Genomic DNA, 15,118 nt, shown 5'->3' with positions numbered 1-15,118 from the left:
CCCGAAATAAACACACAGAATGCTTGTACCATTAGCTCTAACTTCTTATTGGCTAACTCCTACATCTTAATTTAACCAATTTCCATTATTTTATATTTTACCATGAGGGCGGCAAGGTTCCAACATGTCTGTCTGTGGCAGCAGCTCCATAGCTTAACTCCGCCTTCTTTCTCCCAGCATTCAGTTTAGTTTTCCCCACCTAGCTCTGCTCTACCCTATCACAGGCCCAGATCAGCTTCTTTATTTACCAATGGTATTCATGGCATACAGAGGAGAATCCCGTGTCAGCTTTCTGAATTGAAGGCTTGCTGATCTACACAGTGAGCTCCAGGACAACCACATAGAGAAACCCTATCTTGAAAAACAAAATTTTAAACACTAAAAGTTCAAATTTTTCTTTTAAAAATTCAAAGTCTATCAACTATAGGATCCTGTAAAATAAAAAAACAAGTTAAATACTTTTTTTTGATCTAGAAAAACAAATATCATATGTACTCATTTATAAGTGGCTTTTAGATATAAAGCAAAAAAAAAAAAAGTCTACAATTCACAATCCCAGAAAACCTAGACAACAATGAGCAACGAGCACCCTAAGAGAGACATACATGGATTTAATTTACATGGCAAGTAGAAAAAGACAAGATCTCCTGAGTAAATTGGGAGCATGGGGACCATGGGAGAGGGGAGGTGGGGAGGGTGGAGAAAGGGAGGGGAGCAGAGAAAAATATATAGCTCAATAAAAACAATTAAAAAGAAAATACTCTTACTCCAAGAGCGAAGAACCTGGTTCACAGTCAGAGCAAAGCAAAAACTGAATTTCAGCAGTGCCAGTGATTGCGGCCAATGTCTGGGGTCCACTCACAACCTGACGGGCTTCAGAAGGCTTGGGAAGTCCCAGTTCCCCGACTCTGCCCTCTCTGTCACACTAGCTGGTCCCACAGGCTCAGGCCGGCTCCAGTCCACGCCCACTGCTGCTCTTGGTGCTCAGGTTACACCCACTCCATTGTGAGCCACGAGAGGGGTTCCAAAGATAATAATAAATCACCACGTAGTGGGGTCACTGATCAATCGGGGAAGCCTTGTTTTTCCTGAGCCCCAAGCAGAGGCAGAAGAGGGGTTCATAAGCACAAAAATCACAGATACTTGTTGCCAAGTTACAGTTACATTTTTCACCAATCGGGAGTCAAAGATTAGGGGCTTTCTCTATGCCTTCCACTATTGTCAACAGCCACACAATGCAAGCCTTTCAGTCCAGCCAACCAGACTGATTTGTTCCTTCTGTTGTTAGGAACAGCCATGATGTTTCTAGAGAACTAAAGGTGCATAACAGCTATTTCTGTGGTTTAAGGAGGAGGCGGTGGGCCACCGGAGAGTTCTCAGCTCTCCTAGGGCTTCGGATCCTGAACTTTATTTCGCCCTACATGTAAATTGGAGTCTGAAGTCGGAATGGCTGCGCTTAGCTGCCTGCTCCCTGCGGCCATCCCACAGCTGCATCTCTGATAGTGACTTTTTTCTGGCCTCTCTTTACGAACTCTGAGCCTGTTCAGGTCATCAGGCCTCAGCGGCTCCTCTGACAGCTCCAGCCCTAAAGCTTTCATTGCGATTGAGGCAGCAATTCACCAATGGCTTCCCCGCCCTCTCACAGGGTCAAGCCTCGTCAACACTCTATGACCCCTTTAATCCTGCAGCTTCGTGCTGCCCAAACCAGTCCTATGTGGGAGATTTTTACACATTACCAAGTTTGCTGCCAGCCACTGAGCCTGAGCCATCGCATCTGTGTGCTAACCCTTAGGAAACAACTTCCCAAAAGATCAGGTTTCTCCGCGTAGCCCTGTAGACCAGGCTGGCCTTGAACTCAGAGATCTGCCTGCCTCTGCCACCTGAGTGCAGGGACGGGACCACTGCCTGGTCCTGGTCTCTTCTTCACAGCTGAGCCAGAATAAATAAAATAAATAAAGCAAAGGTTTGACCTCAGAGGCACTGATCTCTTCTTAGTCACAGCTGATCCTAAGCCCCAACAAAAGAAAAAACAGAGATTCTTAATTCAAAGAATCGCATGAATGTCCCTGGTAGTCTTTGAAGGACTCTCAGATTTCCAAACCTCTGTCATTGCTCTGAGCATGCCTACCTCCCAAGTTCCCACAGCAGCTCCTTAAGCTCTGAGAACTCAAAGGCTTTTCCAGCCCAAAGTTCCAAACCCCTTCCACAGTTATCTCAAAGCAACATGGCGAGGTCTGTTACAGTAATAGCACTGTCCTGGCACTAAGTTCTGCCAGTTTGCTTTCTATTGCTGTGATAAACCATGACAGAAAGTAAGTTGGAGAGGAAAAGGTTTATTTGACTTTCATGTCTCAATCACAGTCTTTCACGAAAGAAGGAAATTGGAGCAGTAACCTGGAGCTAGAAACTGCAGAAGGGAGTAGGGCAGTGGTGGCGCACACCTTTAAACCCAGCACTCGGGAGGCAGAGGCAGGTGGATCTCAGTGAGTCTGAGGCCAGGTTGGTCTGCAGAGCAAGTTCCAGGACTGCCTATCTACACACAGAAACCCTGTCTCCGAAAACAAAAGGTAAAAAATAAAAAAAAGAAAGAAAGAAAGGAAAGAAAGAAAGAAAGAAAGAAAGAAAAAAGAAACTAAAGCAGAGGCTGTGGAGAAACGCTGATTGTTTAGTTTGTTCCCAGACCTTACTCAGTGTTCTTTCACGTTCTTCTGTCAGAGGTGGCGCTCTCCACAGTGGGCTGCCCTCCCCCCCCCCCGTATCAACCATTAATTAAAGAAAAGAAACCCTCAACCGTTTCTACAGGCCAGTCTAATGGAGGCATTTCCTACAGGCCGGTCTAATGGAGGCGTTTCCTACAGGCCGGTCTAATGGAGGCGTTTTCTATAGGCCAGTCTAATAGAGGCATTTTCTCAGCCGCACTCCCTCTTCCCAGATGGCTGTAGTTTGTGTAACGGTGGCAGAAAACTGCGCAGCACAGGGTCCAGTGCCCATGCACACAGGGCATATGCACTCATAAGTACAGACACACAAATAAAAATAAATCTTTAAAAACCTTCTTATAATTTTTTTTGAGACAAAGTTTCTCTGAAGCTGAGAAGGGCCTGGAACAATTTAGACCGGGCTGGCCTCACAAAGCTCTGTCTGCCTTTCCCTCCCAAGTGCTGGGATTAAAGGCCTGCTCTACCACACCCAACTTTTAAATTTTCTTACAGCCAGACGTAGTGGTTATGGTCAAGGACTGGGGTGTAGCTCAGCTGTAGAGCACTCGTGTAGTGTATGCCTGAGGCCCTGGGTTCCTTCCCTAACATTAAAAGGTCAACTCCAGCCATTTTAATCCTTTGCCCTGATGGAGATTTTTCCATCACTCAAAGAAGTACCTTCTTCTGGTGTGGTGGCGCGCACCTTTACTCCCAGCATTTAGGAGGCAGAAACTGTCAGATTGCTGTGAGTTGGAGGCCAGCCTGTGCGTTTCAGGCCATTCAAGGCTGCATAGTAAGACCCTGTCTCAAACAAACAAGAAGTTCTGTCTGCAGCTTTTACCCAGAACAGCATCATGACCTGCAAGCTATCCATCCTTGGGCCTTCCAGTGTCCAGCACCGTTCACTCCCACCTTTAGCTGAGGTTGGGGGTAGGAGGTCTTCTAAGAGCTGAGGTCTTGTGTCTCTGCCCCAGGAATGTTCATTCCACCTCGTCCTTCCCACAAGCTAATCCAGTTCCAGCAAACCTATACCTTGGAGCTGTGTGTGCATAGTGGAGACAGAGTCTTGCAGTCCTCCTGCCTGGGCTCCTAAAGTGCTAGGATTACAGGCCACCAGTCAGGACCAGCTGGGTTTTTTTTTTTTTTTTTTTGCAATCTCAGTACTGATTCATATTTGTTGAATGACTGCAAATGTGTCCTCCCAGAAGGAATCTGCAATTTGTCTTTTCAGTTCACTTAAAATAAATTAAAAGAATAGTGATGGTTTTGCCCTGGGGTGATGTGGATTCTAAGTTTATTCCCAGCCAGGTGGGAAGACCAGCTCTGGGTCAGGGAGTGACATGCTGACCACCACTGGGGAGGCTGCTGAGGCTGTGCGGCATGGTAGGGGCAAGGGCATAGCTAAAAGGTAAAAAAGAATATCGGGACATCAAAAAAAAAAAAAAATCATCAAGGCTTAGGCCTGAGCAGCTGGGTGGGGAAGCAGGGCCGGGGAACAAGCTGGAGGTGGTCCTTCTCGTTCACACCTGCGGCCAGCCCGAGGCCACACACACAGAGCACAGAGCAAGGACAGAGCAAGGCCACCCAGGAAAGAGGCCTGGGGAGAGAAGAGCCGAGCAGCGGAGGTCAGCTGTTTGGTCAGAGAAGAAACTGAGCTGGACTGGCCGAAGAAAGTAGGGCAGGCCCAGGTGTTTCCCCAGTAGACCACGCTCCCCGTGGAGGAAACTATAAAGGAAGCATTGAGAAGGGTGGCTGAGCCCAGAAAGGAGGCCTAGCTCAGAGCAGAAGGGCACTGCTCCCCGGCTGCTGGAAACTGGGGCGTCCTGGGGTACCTGTCCACCTCCTCCAGACCTTCCATGACCACACAGACTGCTGGAAACTGGGGCGTCCTGGGGTACCTGTCCCACCACCTCCTCCAGACCTTCCATGACCACACAGGCTGCTGGAAACTGGGGCGTCCTGGGGTACCTGTCCCACCACCTCCTCCAGACCTTCCATGACCACACAGGCATGCACACGCTCCCAAGTGCACTCCTGCTCCTGACCTACGAAAGGCCATCTGCAATCGCCAGGAGTTTTCACCCTAACCGGGTGGGAATTCTCAATCACTTGCACTAGTCAGTCAGTGCTCAAACTGCAAACAGGTATTGTCAGACCCAGTAAACAAGGCTGCCGTCCATGGCAATAAGACACACCTGTTATCTGATGACTTCTCATGTAAAACTACATTTGCTTATTACACATACTGAAATAATTTAAAACTCTAGACAAGAAGCCGGGCACAGTGGTTCTTACCAACACTGGAGGCTGCGGCAAGAGAGTGGAGATTTAAAGCCAGCTTGGGCCATATACTGAAGCCCTGCCTTAAAATGAAGAAGAAAACAAGAAAGAAAGAAACAAGCGAAAGACAGCTGGAGAGATGACTCAGTGTTAGGAGCTCTGACCCCTCTTCCCAGTCTCTTAGGTTTGATTCCCAGCACCCACATGGCAGCTCACAGCCATCTGTAACTCCAGTCACAGGGAATCCCATGCCCTCTTCTGGCCTCTGTGCACACTAGGCATGAGCACACACGCAGACAAAACACCTATGCTCATTATAGGAAAGCAGAGGTCAGTGATGGAGCTCAGAACCACTGCCAGCCAGAGCTCTAAGTTAAGCCCAAGAGTGTGTGTGCTGGGTTTGCTCACTACTGTGTCCACTGGAGACAGCCGGTGCCCACTGCTCTGAGCTCTGCAAAGGCCCAGCCGCTTTTTCCTTCCTGTTTTCTTCCACAATTCCTTTCACACCATGTATGTGGTTCTCCTTGATGCCCCCCTCTTTCCCCGTTGACTTGTCTGCAGAGCATGGATGGAAGCAAGCACTCAGACTGTGTGATGGGCAGAATTATCCAGTTAGGGACCAGTCCACCAGGTGCTGACTTGGGCTGGGCTTTACTGCCCTGATCTTGGGGAAGAGACTTCTGCTTGGAATTCACAGCTTCCTTCCCTAGAAGGTGTGAGAAGCACTTAGGTCAACTGGAGGAAGACTGAATTTATTCTACGTAGTAAAACAAGCAGGGCCGTCACCAAATGAAGAGTCCCTAGTCCCAGGGTTTGGGGAATGTTTCTTCCTAATCTTGTGGGGAAGCTCCTATGCAAAGATATCAGTTCCTGAATTTCTCTTGACTTTTCATGGCAGGACCCCAGGCACACCAAGAGAAAATGTGTTTCTGGATACTCAGGGAAAGATCAACCACACTCCGCCCACGCGGTCAGCAAAAGCAGCACCACACGAGGCTCCCAGGCGGGCATGGCACCAAGGCCTGCTCAGGTACAGCCACATTCTGGGGTGCGGTGGTTTCTGGGGGTGTTTATGGGAGCTGGAGTGTAATCATAGGTTTCTGTGGGTACTGGGATATGACCGAGATTGGTGTCCCCACACACTCGAGTGTGGAAATTGTGGGAACTTGAACATTCTGTGCACCTTAGGAAAGGTCTCACCCCTGTGTGTCTGCCATGGATTTCCCACTGGGTGCTTCATTGCAGAGTGGCAGGGCAAGGGAGGGACAGACACCAAGACAGCCCTTGTACATTTACCCCGCCCTTCACATTCTGGTAGGAACTACCGCCTTCAAGGTTCTGTCCCAACACCTCTATCCTGGACTCACTTGGGCTTCAGACACTCAGCTGCCTTCCAGGGACCCATCCCCATCTTGAGGAGGGTCCTGGTCTCCTTTATGAACTTCCCAGGGCTGAAGAGAGGGTAGCTATCAAAGACAACTGTCCTCCTAACTTTCACAGAGACAGCACAGAGTCCCCACAGAGACCTGGAAGTCAGCGCATCAGAAAGAAAACAGGTCCCCAAAGCTGCCAGCACAGGCTCACGAAGTCCCCGAGGAAAGTGACCACCACAGGTCATCTTCGCTGGCCAGCAGTTCCCTGCAGGACACCTGGAAGCTGTTGGACCTGGGATCCAGCCTTTCGGGAGTCCCCTCTCAGGACGATTCAGCTGCAGCAGGTAGGAGAGCTGCTTCCTGACTAAGGAAGCTGACTAACAGAGTGGGGTGCCAAAGGGAGCGGGAACAGCAGGCCGCCATGTTCTCAAGTGACTTCTCTCCGCCCTTTCGATCTCCTAGGCCCGCATACCTTAGTTCTTGTGGGGAGCCAGAGTGTCCCACGCCATGATCATAGAGCCCTGATGGTCAGGAATCATGTCGCACGCCGTGTCCCCAGGGCTCCTTAGGAGAGAGTGCTCTGCTTCTCTAGAAGAGCCAGCAATGGTCGCAGTGAAATTATTAGGAAAACTTCTCTAAAGGCTCTTTTTGGGGGGACTATTTGAGATGACACCAAGCAAAAAGGGTGGAGGGAGGAAAAGTGATTTCAAAATTTAAGCCAGACAAAATGAACAAAAAGCCTGACATGGTTGTGCACACCTTCATTCCCAGTACTCAGGAAGCAGAAGCAGACAGAGCTCAGTGAGTTTGAGGCCAGTCTGCTCTACAGAGTGAGTTCCAGGACAGCCAGGGCTACATAGAGAGACCCTGACTCAAAAAGGAAAAAAAAAGTCATAGTAAGTGACATCATGTTGGGGTATAAGAGTTCCACAATCGCCCAAAAGGGAGTATAACAAAGGTTTATTTATCTGGGGATAAACTCACAGAAAGGGGGCAATAGCAGTTCTCTGCATGCCCTGGGAACTGGAACTGAATCCAGCTTCCAAGAGGCCCATGCGTGATTTTCATCTGCATTGATAATACATGAGACTACGTCCAGAGTGGATCAGTATCTTTTTTTTAACTATAAACTGATTGGCCCATTAGTTCAGGCTTCTTATTAACTCTTAAAACTTATATTAGTCCATTATTCTTGTTTATGTTTGCCACGTGGCTTGGTACCTTTTTCAAAGAGGCAGTTACATCTTGCTTGTTCTGTGGTACACCAAGATTTCCTCTTCCCAGAATTCTCCTGTTCTCATTAACCCGCCTCTACTTCCTGTCTGGTTGTCCCACCTATATTTCCTGCCTGGCTGCTGGCCAATCAGTGTTTTATTAAAATACAATTGACAGGCTACAAACCATTGTTCCACAGCACTCCCTCCCCTCCTTTTTTTAAGGAACAGGAACTCTGAATCTAATATTCTTTGTTTAGCTTTTCTCCTGACCATTATCCATAAAAACTTGTAACCAACATTCTAAACAAAGGAAAATATCCATCGTCCATTTTGGGGGAATGTGGACGTAGTATTCCAAGCTACTTCCTGCTGATTGGGGGTGATGATAATCTTATGGGGACTTAAAGAAAATTTATAATTATCATCAAGTCCTGACTGTAGTATCCTGTGAGTCTTGATCATCTCAGGCAGCAGTCTTGAATCTGTTCTGGATATAGAGCTCTGACATCTGGGCCATCTGTTCCTACTGGAGATTTCTCAGGGGTCATCCTTGAAGTGGATCAGTATCTTAAAGGCTGTTGGCTGAGGGTCCCACAGCAGTGACAGAGAATGAGTCTGGTGTCCATCTGGTGTGAGCCCTGGTCACAGTCTGCTCCACTGGATAACTATCTATGTCCTGGTGTGTTCTCACAATTGTTTTTCGGTCATTTCTAGTCCTTTGCCAGTACAAATAAGATGATGTAAATAAATGTCCCATCACTCAGACTTAGGAGGCAGAAACAGAAAGATCTCTGAGAACTCAAGGTCAGCCTAGCCTACAAAGGAAGTTCCAGAACAGCCAAGGCTACACAGTGAGACTCCATTCAAGAAACAAAACAAGAAAATAGATCCAAGAAAGAAGGACCAAGGAAGAAAGGGCTCTCAGGAAGCCTAGCAAATCACACACAGAATATTGAAACCCACACCCAGAAAGTTATAATGCTACCAGCACCAAAGGAGGGGGGTATGGGTCTGGGTGAGTGCAGGTACCCAGGAGGCCAGAGGCATTGGGTCCCCTTGGAACTGGAGCTACAAGGAAGTTAAAAGATGCCCAAAGTGGGTGCTGGGAACTGAACCCAGGTCCTCTTGAAAAGCACTTACCTGCTGAGCCATCTCTCCAGCACCAGGGCGTTCTTTTGAATGAGGTAGCAGTGGACAGAGTAACCTGACTTCTCACCACGGGGAGCTGAGAGGCAGCACAGACAGGCCTGCTGCACTGGGGAAGGGTGGGAGTGCACTCAGTGACAAAATGACAAAGCCTGAGCAACGTCACTACCAGCTGCCTCTCACCTGAAATAAGCTCATAGTTACCCAAATACAAATGTGTGCGGTTTGGCAACCACACATCTGTCCCTCCTCATCTGTGCATCTCAGCACAAAAGCAGAAGAGCCACGCAGAGTCCTGAGAGGCAGCAGACACGGCTGGTGTGTGCAAAACTTACAGAAGCAAGTGGCAGTAACCCTGTTCCTTAAACTAGATTACTTAAATTATCTTATTTTTATTGTCCTTTCAACTATGTATATTACGTGCGCTTAATGTTTTTGTTGTTTGTTTTATTTTGTTTTGTGTTTTTGAGACTGTGTCTCACTGGTGTTTCTGTCTGGCCCTGAATTTCCAGTGATATCCCAGGTGCTAGGATTACAAGAATTACAGGAACCACACCCTGGTTGCTGTAAAGAGTGAGGAAGTGGTCAGCCCCACAGGTGCATCAAGGATCACATAGAGAAGTGAGAAGTGACCCTTGAGCCATGGTCTTACTCTGTAGCCCTGGTTAGCCTGAAACTTGCCCCAGTCTTCCTGCCTCCGCCCCTCGGTGCTAGGATTATAAACACAAGCCATTATGCCCACAACCCCTGAGTTTTGCCTGGTGTACATCACTGCTGGCTTGAAGAGGGGTCTCAGTGGGATGAGGTCATCACTTTAGTCTTCTTGGCTGAGTGGCTTCAGCAGAGAGTGGTATGGACAACTCGGAAGCAGCAGTCAGGAGGCCGCAGCTCAGGGAGGGGTGAAGCAGAAGCCTGTGCAGGCTTCTATCCCCCCCACATACCCTGACTTCTATCCCCCCGCACACCCTGACGTCTATCCTCCCCTACACACACCCTGACTTCTATCTCCCCCCAACACACCCTGACTTCTATCCCCCCCTACACACACCCTGACTTCTATCCCCCTACACACACCCTGACTTCTATCCCCCCAACACACACCCTGACTTCTATCCCCCCAACACACACCCTGACTTCTATCCCCCCTACACACACCCTGACTTCTATCCCCCCTACACACACCCTGACTTCTATCCCCCCCACATACCCTGACTTCTATCCCCCCCTACACACACCCTGACTTCTATCCCCCTACACACACCCTGACTTCTATTCCCCTACACACACCCTGACTTCTATCCCCCCAACACACACCCTGACTTCTATCCCCCCTACACACACCCTGACTTCTATCCCCCCTACACACACCCTGACTTCTATCCCCCCTACACACACCCTGACTTCTATCCCCCCACACACACCCTGACTTCTATCCCCCCACACACACCCTGACGTCTATCCTCCCCTACACACACCCTGACTTCTATCCCCCCACACACACCCTGACTTCTATCCCCCCACACACACCCTGACTTCTATCCCCCCTACACACACCCTGACTTCTATCCCCCCTACACACACCCTGACTTCTATCCCCCTACATACACCCTGACTTCTATCCCCCCCACACCCTGACTTCTATCCCCCACACACACCCTGACTTCTATCCCCCTATACACCCTGACTTCTATCCCCCCACACACCCTGACTTCTATCCCCCCTACATACACCCTGACTTCTATCCCCCCCCACACCCTGACTTCTATCCCCACACACACCCTGACTCCTATCCCCCCTACATACACCCTGACTTCTATCCCCCCCACACCCTGACTTCTATCCCCCCACACACCCTGACTTCTATCCCCCTACATACACCCTGACTTCTATCCCCCCCACACCCTGACTTCTATCCCCCACACACACCCTGACTTCTATCCCCCACACACACCCTGACTTCTATCCCCCTATACACCCTGACTTCTATCCCCCCACACACCCTGACTTCTATCCCCACACACACACCTACCCACCCGCAAGCCAGGTTTCCTCTCTCACCTTCACTCTTGCAGAAGCCTCAAGGCTGTCTGAGCAGTGCTGGCCCAATGACTGGATCCCGTTCTCCTGCTCCCTGTGCTACTGCTTAGCCCAGGAGCCCAGCGCCCACAGCAGACACAAGTCGGCTTTCCCACTGCTGGAGTCCCTCACGCCCACCCTAGCACTGCCCCACCCCAGGCCTTGTTCTCTTCCTCATATTTATATTGAGTCCCTTCTATCTCTTCAGCAATGTCCCCAAGGGTGGGGACACCTGAGGCTTTGCACTGGATGCTGGACTCCTAATATCAAGCAGCCAGTATGCAGGACAAAGAGTTGACGGGGGGGGGGGGGGGGGGGGGGCGGGGGCTGCAGCCTGGTGCAGGGCAGGAGGGTAGAGAGAGTTTCAGGAAGGAAGACTGATGGCTGACGCAGGAAGTTCTCCATGCATCCCCAGCACACCTCCCGCCAGCGAAGGCTTTCCCCTCTTGGTGGTGCCGCCTATAACTCCAGTAGCCAGGAGCAGGAGAAAAAAAGGTTTCAAGACAGACTGAGTGCATAGCAAGACCCTGTTCAAGGAAGGAAAACGGAAAAGAAAAGTAAGGCTTTAAAAGTACATGTACTTCCTACATGAAAGTATTAAATATGATCAGGGCAGCGGTGTTCCCCATAGTGAAGAAACCTTTGGTGTAATCCTAACTGAAATATGGACAGACTTTCTCTCGAAGCCAAACAAGTGGATTTTCAAGTTCCAGTGCAAGGAAATGCCTGGGGAAGGAGTCAGCCTGCTGCAGCCTTCCACACATTAAGCATTAAGACAGATGATGCAAGGTTACAGCATAGCAGCAACAGAGGCTCCCCTTGCCTGCGCAAGGCACACACACGCACACACACGCACACACACGCACACACACACACACACGCACACACACACACACACGCACACACACACACGCACACACACACACGCGCGCGCACACACACACACACACGCATGCACACGCACACGCACACACGCACACACACACACACACACACACGCACGCATGCACCCACTGGGAGTAGAAGACACTAACACAACAAGGAAAAACCAGAACAGAACTTGTTCACAGTTCTGAGATGGGGATATCGACTTCAGCCCGGGCAACACCGTGGGACTCTTTCAGAGCAGACTAGCCCATTGGCAGACACTTGCCTGGGTTATCGGCAACACCAAACATAAGCATAAAGATCAAACTGGAAGGGTTCCTTATGCATCCCAACAAAGGCCAAAACAGCTGCTCCATCTGTTCACCTGACCAGATACCTCTGAAGATCACAGGTCCCAGCCAGAGGCTTCAGAAAAACCTCCCCCATCCAGAGGACCTATTCCCAAAGCTCAGATCTGAGGCAGTCTGCCTTACTGAAGAGCAGCTAGTGGTGCCTCCAAATGTTTTCCCCAAGAATTAGTGCAGTCCAGCCTCCCTGGTGTCTGACCCAGGTATGCAAGTGGCAGACATGTCCCAGGACAGACTGCGTCCCCGGAGGAGAGGGGCTCCAGTGACAACTGTCTTGTGCCTTCCACCTCCCTGAGTCGAAAAACAGCCTGTGCAGGCTCAGCTGGAGCACCAGCCTCCTCTGCCTTGCTCCAATCGCCCACTGCCTAGTTCCCTTCCACCTACCCAGCTGCCAGGGCCAGGTGCACCATCCTTAAACACACACCTTTGCCCTTTTCCTTCCTACAGCACGTAGCCCTAGGCAGCCTGCTCCTTTATTGTCTCTGGAGGTCTTTTCACAGTATACAGGCTAGCAGATCTTTTCAGTGGTCCACAGCACTGCGAAGCTCCTTTGTCTCAAGGTCCCCCCTACGTCGTCTTCCGCACTAGATGCGGTGGTGTGGTTTGTGTCCTTGTGCTCGTGGGAGCTCACGGTTGGACAATTATCTAGACGGGAAATAGCTGGGTCAAAGGTGTGAGTAGTTTGAAATGTTACCAAATTGTTCTGAAAAGACCTGGCCCTGTGCCTGCAGTTGCCTGCAGGGTGGAAAGCCACACTCTCCATCCAGCACCCTGGACTTTGTCCCTTGTCTTTTTCTCAGTCTGATAAATGAAAATTGATACTTCATTTTTGGTTTTAGTCTATAGTTTTTGGGGGTGGGTTTGGGGGTGGGGTTCGAGGCAGAGTTTCTCTGTAGCTTTGGAGCCTATCTTGGAACTCACTCCATAGTCTGAGCTGGCCTCAAACTCACAGAAATCCGCCTGTCTCTGCCTCCCGAGTGCTGGGGTCACAGCGTGCGTCACCACCGCCTGGCAGTTTGTTTTGTTTTTAAAACAGTTTCCTGTAGTTCAGGCTTGCTTCAAACTCTGTGTAGCGTAAAATGACTTTTGAACTTCGGGTCCTCCTGCTTCCAGCTCCTTAATTAGCAATCACTTGTTTTGTTGTTGTTCAGTTTGTTGCTGGTTTAGTTTTTTGTTTGCTTGCTTTTAAGATAGGGTATGACTTCATAGCACTGACTGACCCAGAACCACGCACAAGATAGTCCAGGCTGGCCTTGAATTTACTAAAAAATCAACCTACCTCTGCCTCCTGAGTGTTGAGATTAAAGGTGGGCACCGCCCCTCCCAGCAGTGATGAAGCTTCATGGTTGGGTTTAATGTGGATTTGTGCCACAGAGGGCAATTGGGAAGGTAGACAGGTGCTCTAGACAGGAACCTTCTAATAGGAAAGGGACAGGCGCTGGAAGGCTAGAGGCAGGGCCGAAGGTTTATACCTGCAGGAGCCAGGGATTGAGGGGGTCCCAGGAGGGAGTGGCCTGACCCTCAGTACCAGGCAAGTTCTTGGTTTGAGGTGTGCAGGGTGTGTAGATACCATGTCCCCATTTTCAAGTGAAAACTGAGGCCAGATCACAGTCACCGGATAGCTGCTTCTGACTGGATGCAGATCTCCCAAGCTCCAGAAAACACAGACCCAACCAGAACTGGGCGGGAAAGGGAGGTGTAGCAGGAGGACTAAGGTTGTCCCACGGCCAGAGGGTCATGGGCGTGGAAGTGCCGAGGAATGTGGGTACTAGTTGGGCCTAGCCCAGCCCCTCCCCGTCAGCGCGGGCTCCTGCAGTTGGTCTGCTTCTCTCATCAAGCTAATGGCTGGACATCATGCAACGCAATGGGAGGCTTGGTTTATTTCTTTAAAATGTTGTGATTTTTTTTTAGCTCATTCTCATGGAACAGGCCTATAATTCTCGCCCTTGGTAGGCTGAGGGAAGAGGATCATCATGAATTCAAGGCCAGCCTGGGCTACGCAGTGAATTCAAAACTAGCCTGGGCTACATTCTTGAGTCTAAAAGCAAAAGAAAAAAAAATGGTTTGTCATTTGAATTATTAAGATAAAATACCCTGTAGTTCAAAGCCATTTCTTAAATTCTACTTACACAGCTCAGCGTCTGTGCAGACGCTAACAGTAACAGTGGCCACTCTTTCACCAAGCTTCTCTTAGAGATCCAGGAGGAAAAAACAGAAAGAACTCAACAACTGCTCCTTGTCTGGCCTGTTGTAGAGCTTCCCTGTCCCAGACCCTCCACCTCAGGCCTCACCAGGAGAGCACTCCAGGCCTGAGTGTTTCCAGCAGAGAAGGAGAGTGGGGGAGAGGGGAGCAGTCAGGAAGAGGGCACTGGGCTGGGCCTGGGCACACCCACAGTGGCTCCTCCCTGGCTCTGTGGACCCAATAAGCTTCTGTTTCCAGAGAAACTAGACATTTCTTTAAAATGTTCACCTTGAGAACAAAAACAAAACAGTTCTTTTGTTTGTTTTTCTTCTCTGTGTAAGCCCTGGCCTTCCTGGAACTTACTCTGCTCCATAGACCATGCTGGCATTGAACTCAAAGATCTACCTGCCTGCCTCTGGAGTGCTAGGATTAGAGGTGTGTGCCAGTTGTAAAACAGTTCTTTCTGTGACCTGAGGAGATACCTTTGTGGGTGAACGTGCTTGCAGATCAAATGTGAGGACCTGAGTTCAGATCCAGCACCCAAATAAGCCGGGGGTGGGGATGGGCAACATGTACCTGTCATGGCAGATCTTGGGCATAAGCAAGTCAGTCTAGCTGAAACAGGATGCTCCAGACTCAGTGAGAGACCTCGTCTCAAACATTAGGAACCCTTAATTCCTAATTAGGCACACACCTTTACCAAGCACTTGGGAGGCTGAGGGGGGTAGTTAAGCTCTCTGTAGTTTGGAGCCAGTCGGGTTTACATATGGAGTTCCAGAGCAGCCAGAGCTACATAACAGAGAGGTCCTGTCTCAAAAGAAAATTAAGATATTGAGGCTGGAAAGAAGGCTCAGCCGTTAAGAGCACTGACTGTTCTTCCAGGGGACCCGGGTTCGATTCCCAGCACCCA

At 49.7% G+C, this 15,118-nt stretch overlaps 1 protein-coding gene across 1 annotated transcript in view; it reads left to right on the top strand.

Moving 5' to 3' along the window:
- LOC121444575 (coiled-coil domain-containing protein 57-like) overlaps positions 1 to 15,118 on the top strand; it is a 95,981-nt gene that overhangs the window by 60,466 nt on the left and 20,397 nt on the right. The window contains exons 17-18 of the mRNA XM_041646410.1: positions 5,878 to 6,009; positions 6,480 to 6,696. Coding sequence (XP_041502344.1) covers positions 5,878 to 6,009; positions 6,480 to 6,696 — 349 coding nt within the window. The remainder of the gene's footprint in view (positions 1 to 5,877; positions 6,010 to 6,479; positions 6,697 to 15,118) is intronic.

The sequence above is a fragment of the Microtus oregoni genome, unplaced genomic scaffold (assembly GCF_018167655.1).
Source record: "Microtus oregoni isolate MIOR12 unplaced genomic scaffold, Mior012 000134F_ref0000037, whole genome shotgun sequence".
Taxonomy (NCBI): domain Eukaryota; kingdom Metazoa; phylum Chordata; class Mammalia; order Rodentia; family Cricetidae; genus Microtus; species Microtus oregoni.
Note: the sequence above shows the minus strand (reverse complement) of the source record. Positions and strands in the feature narration are given on the sequence as shown.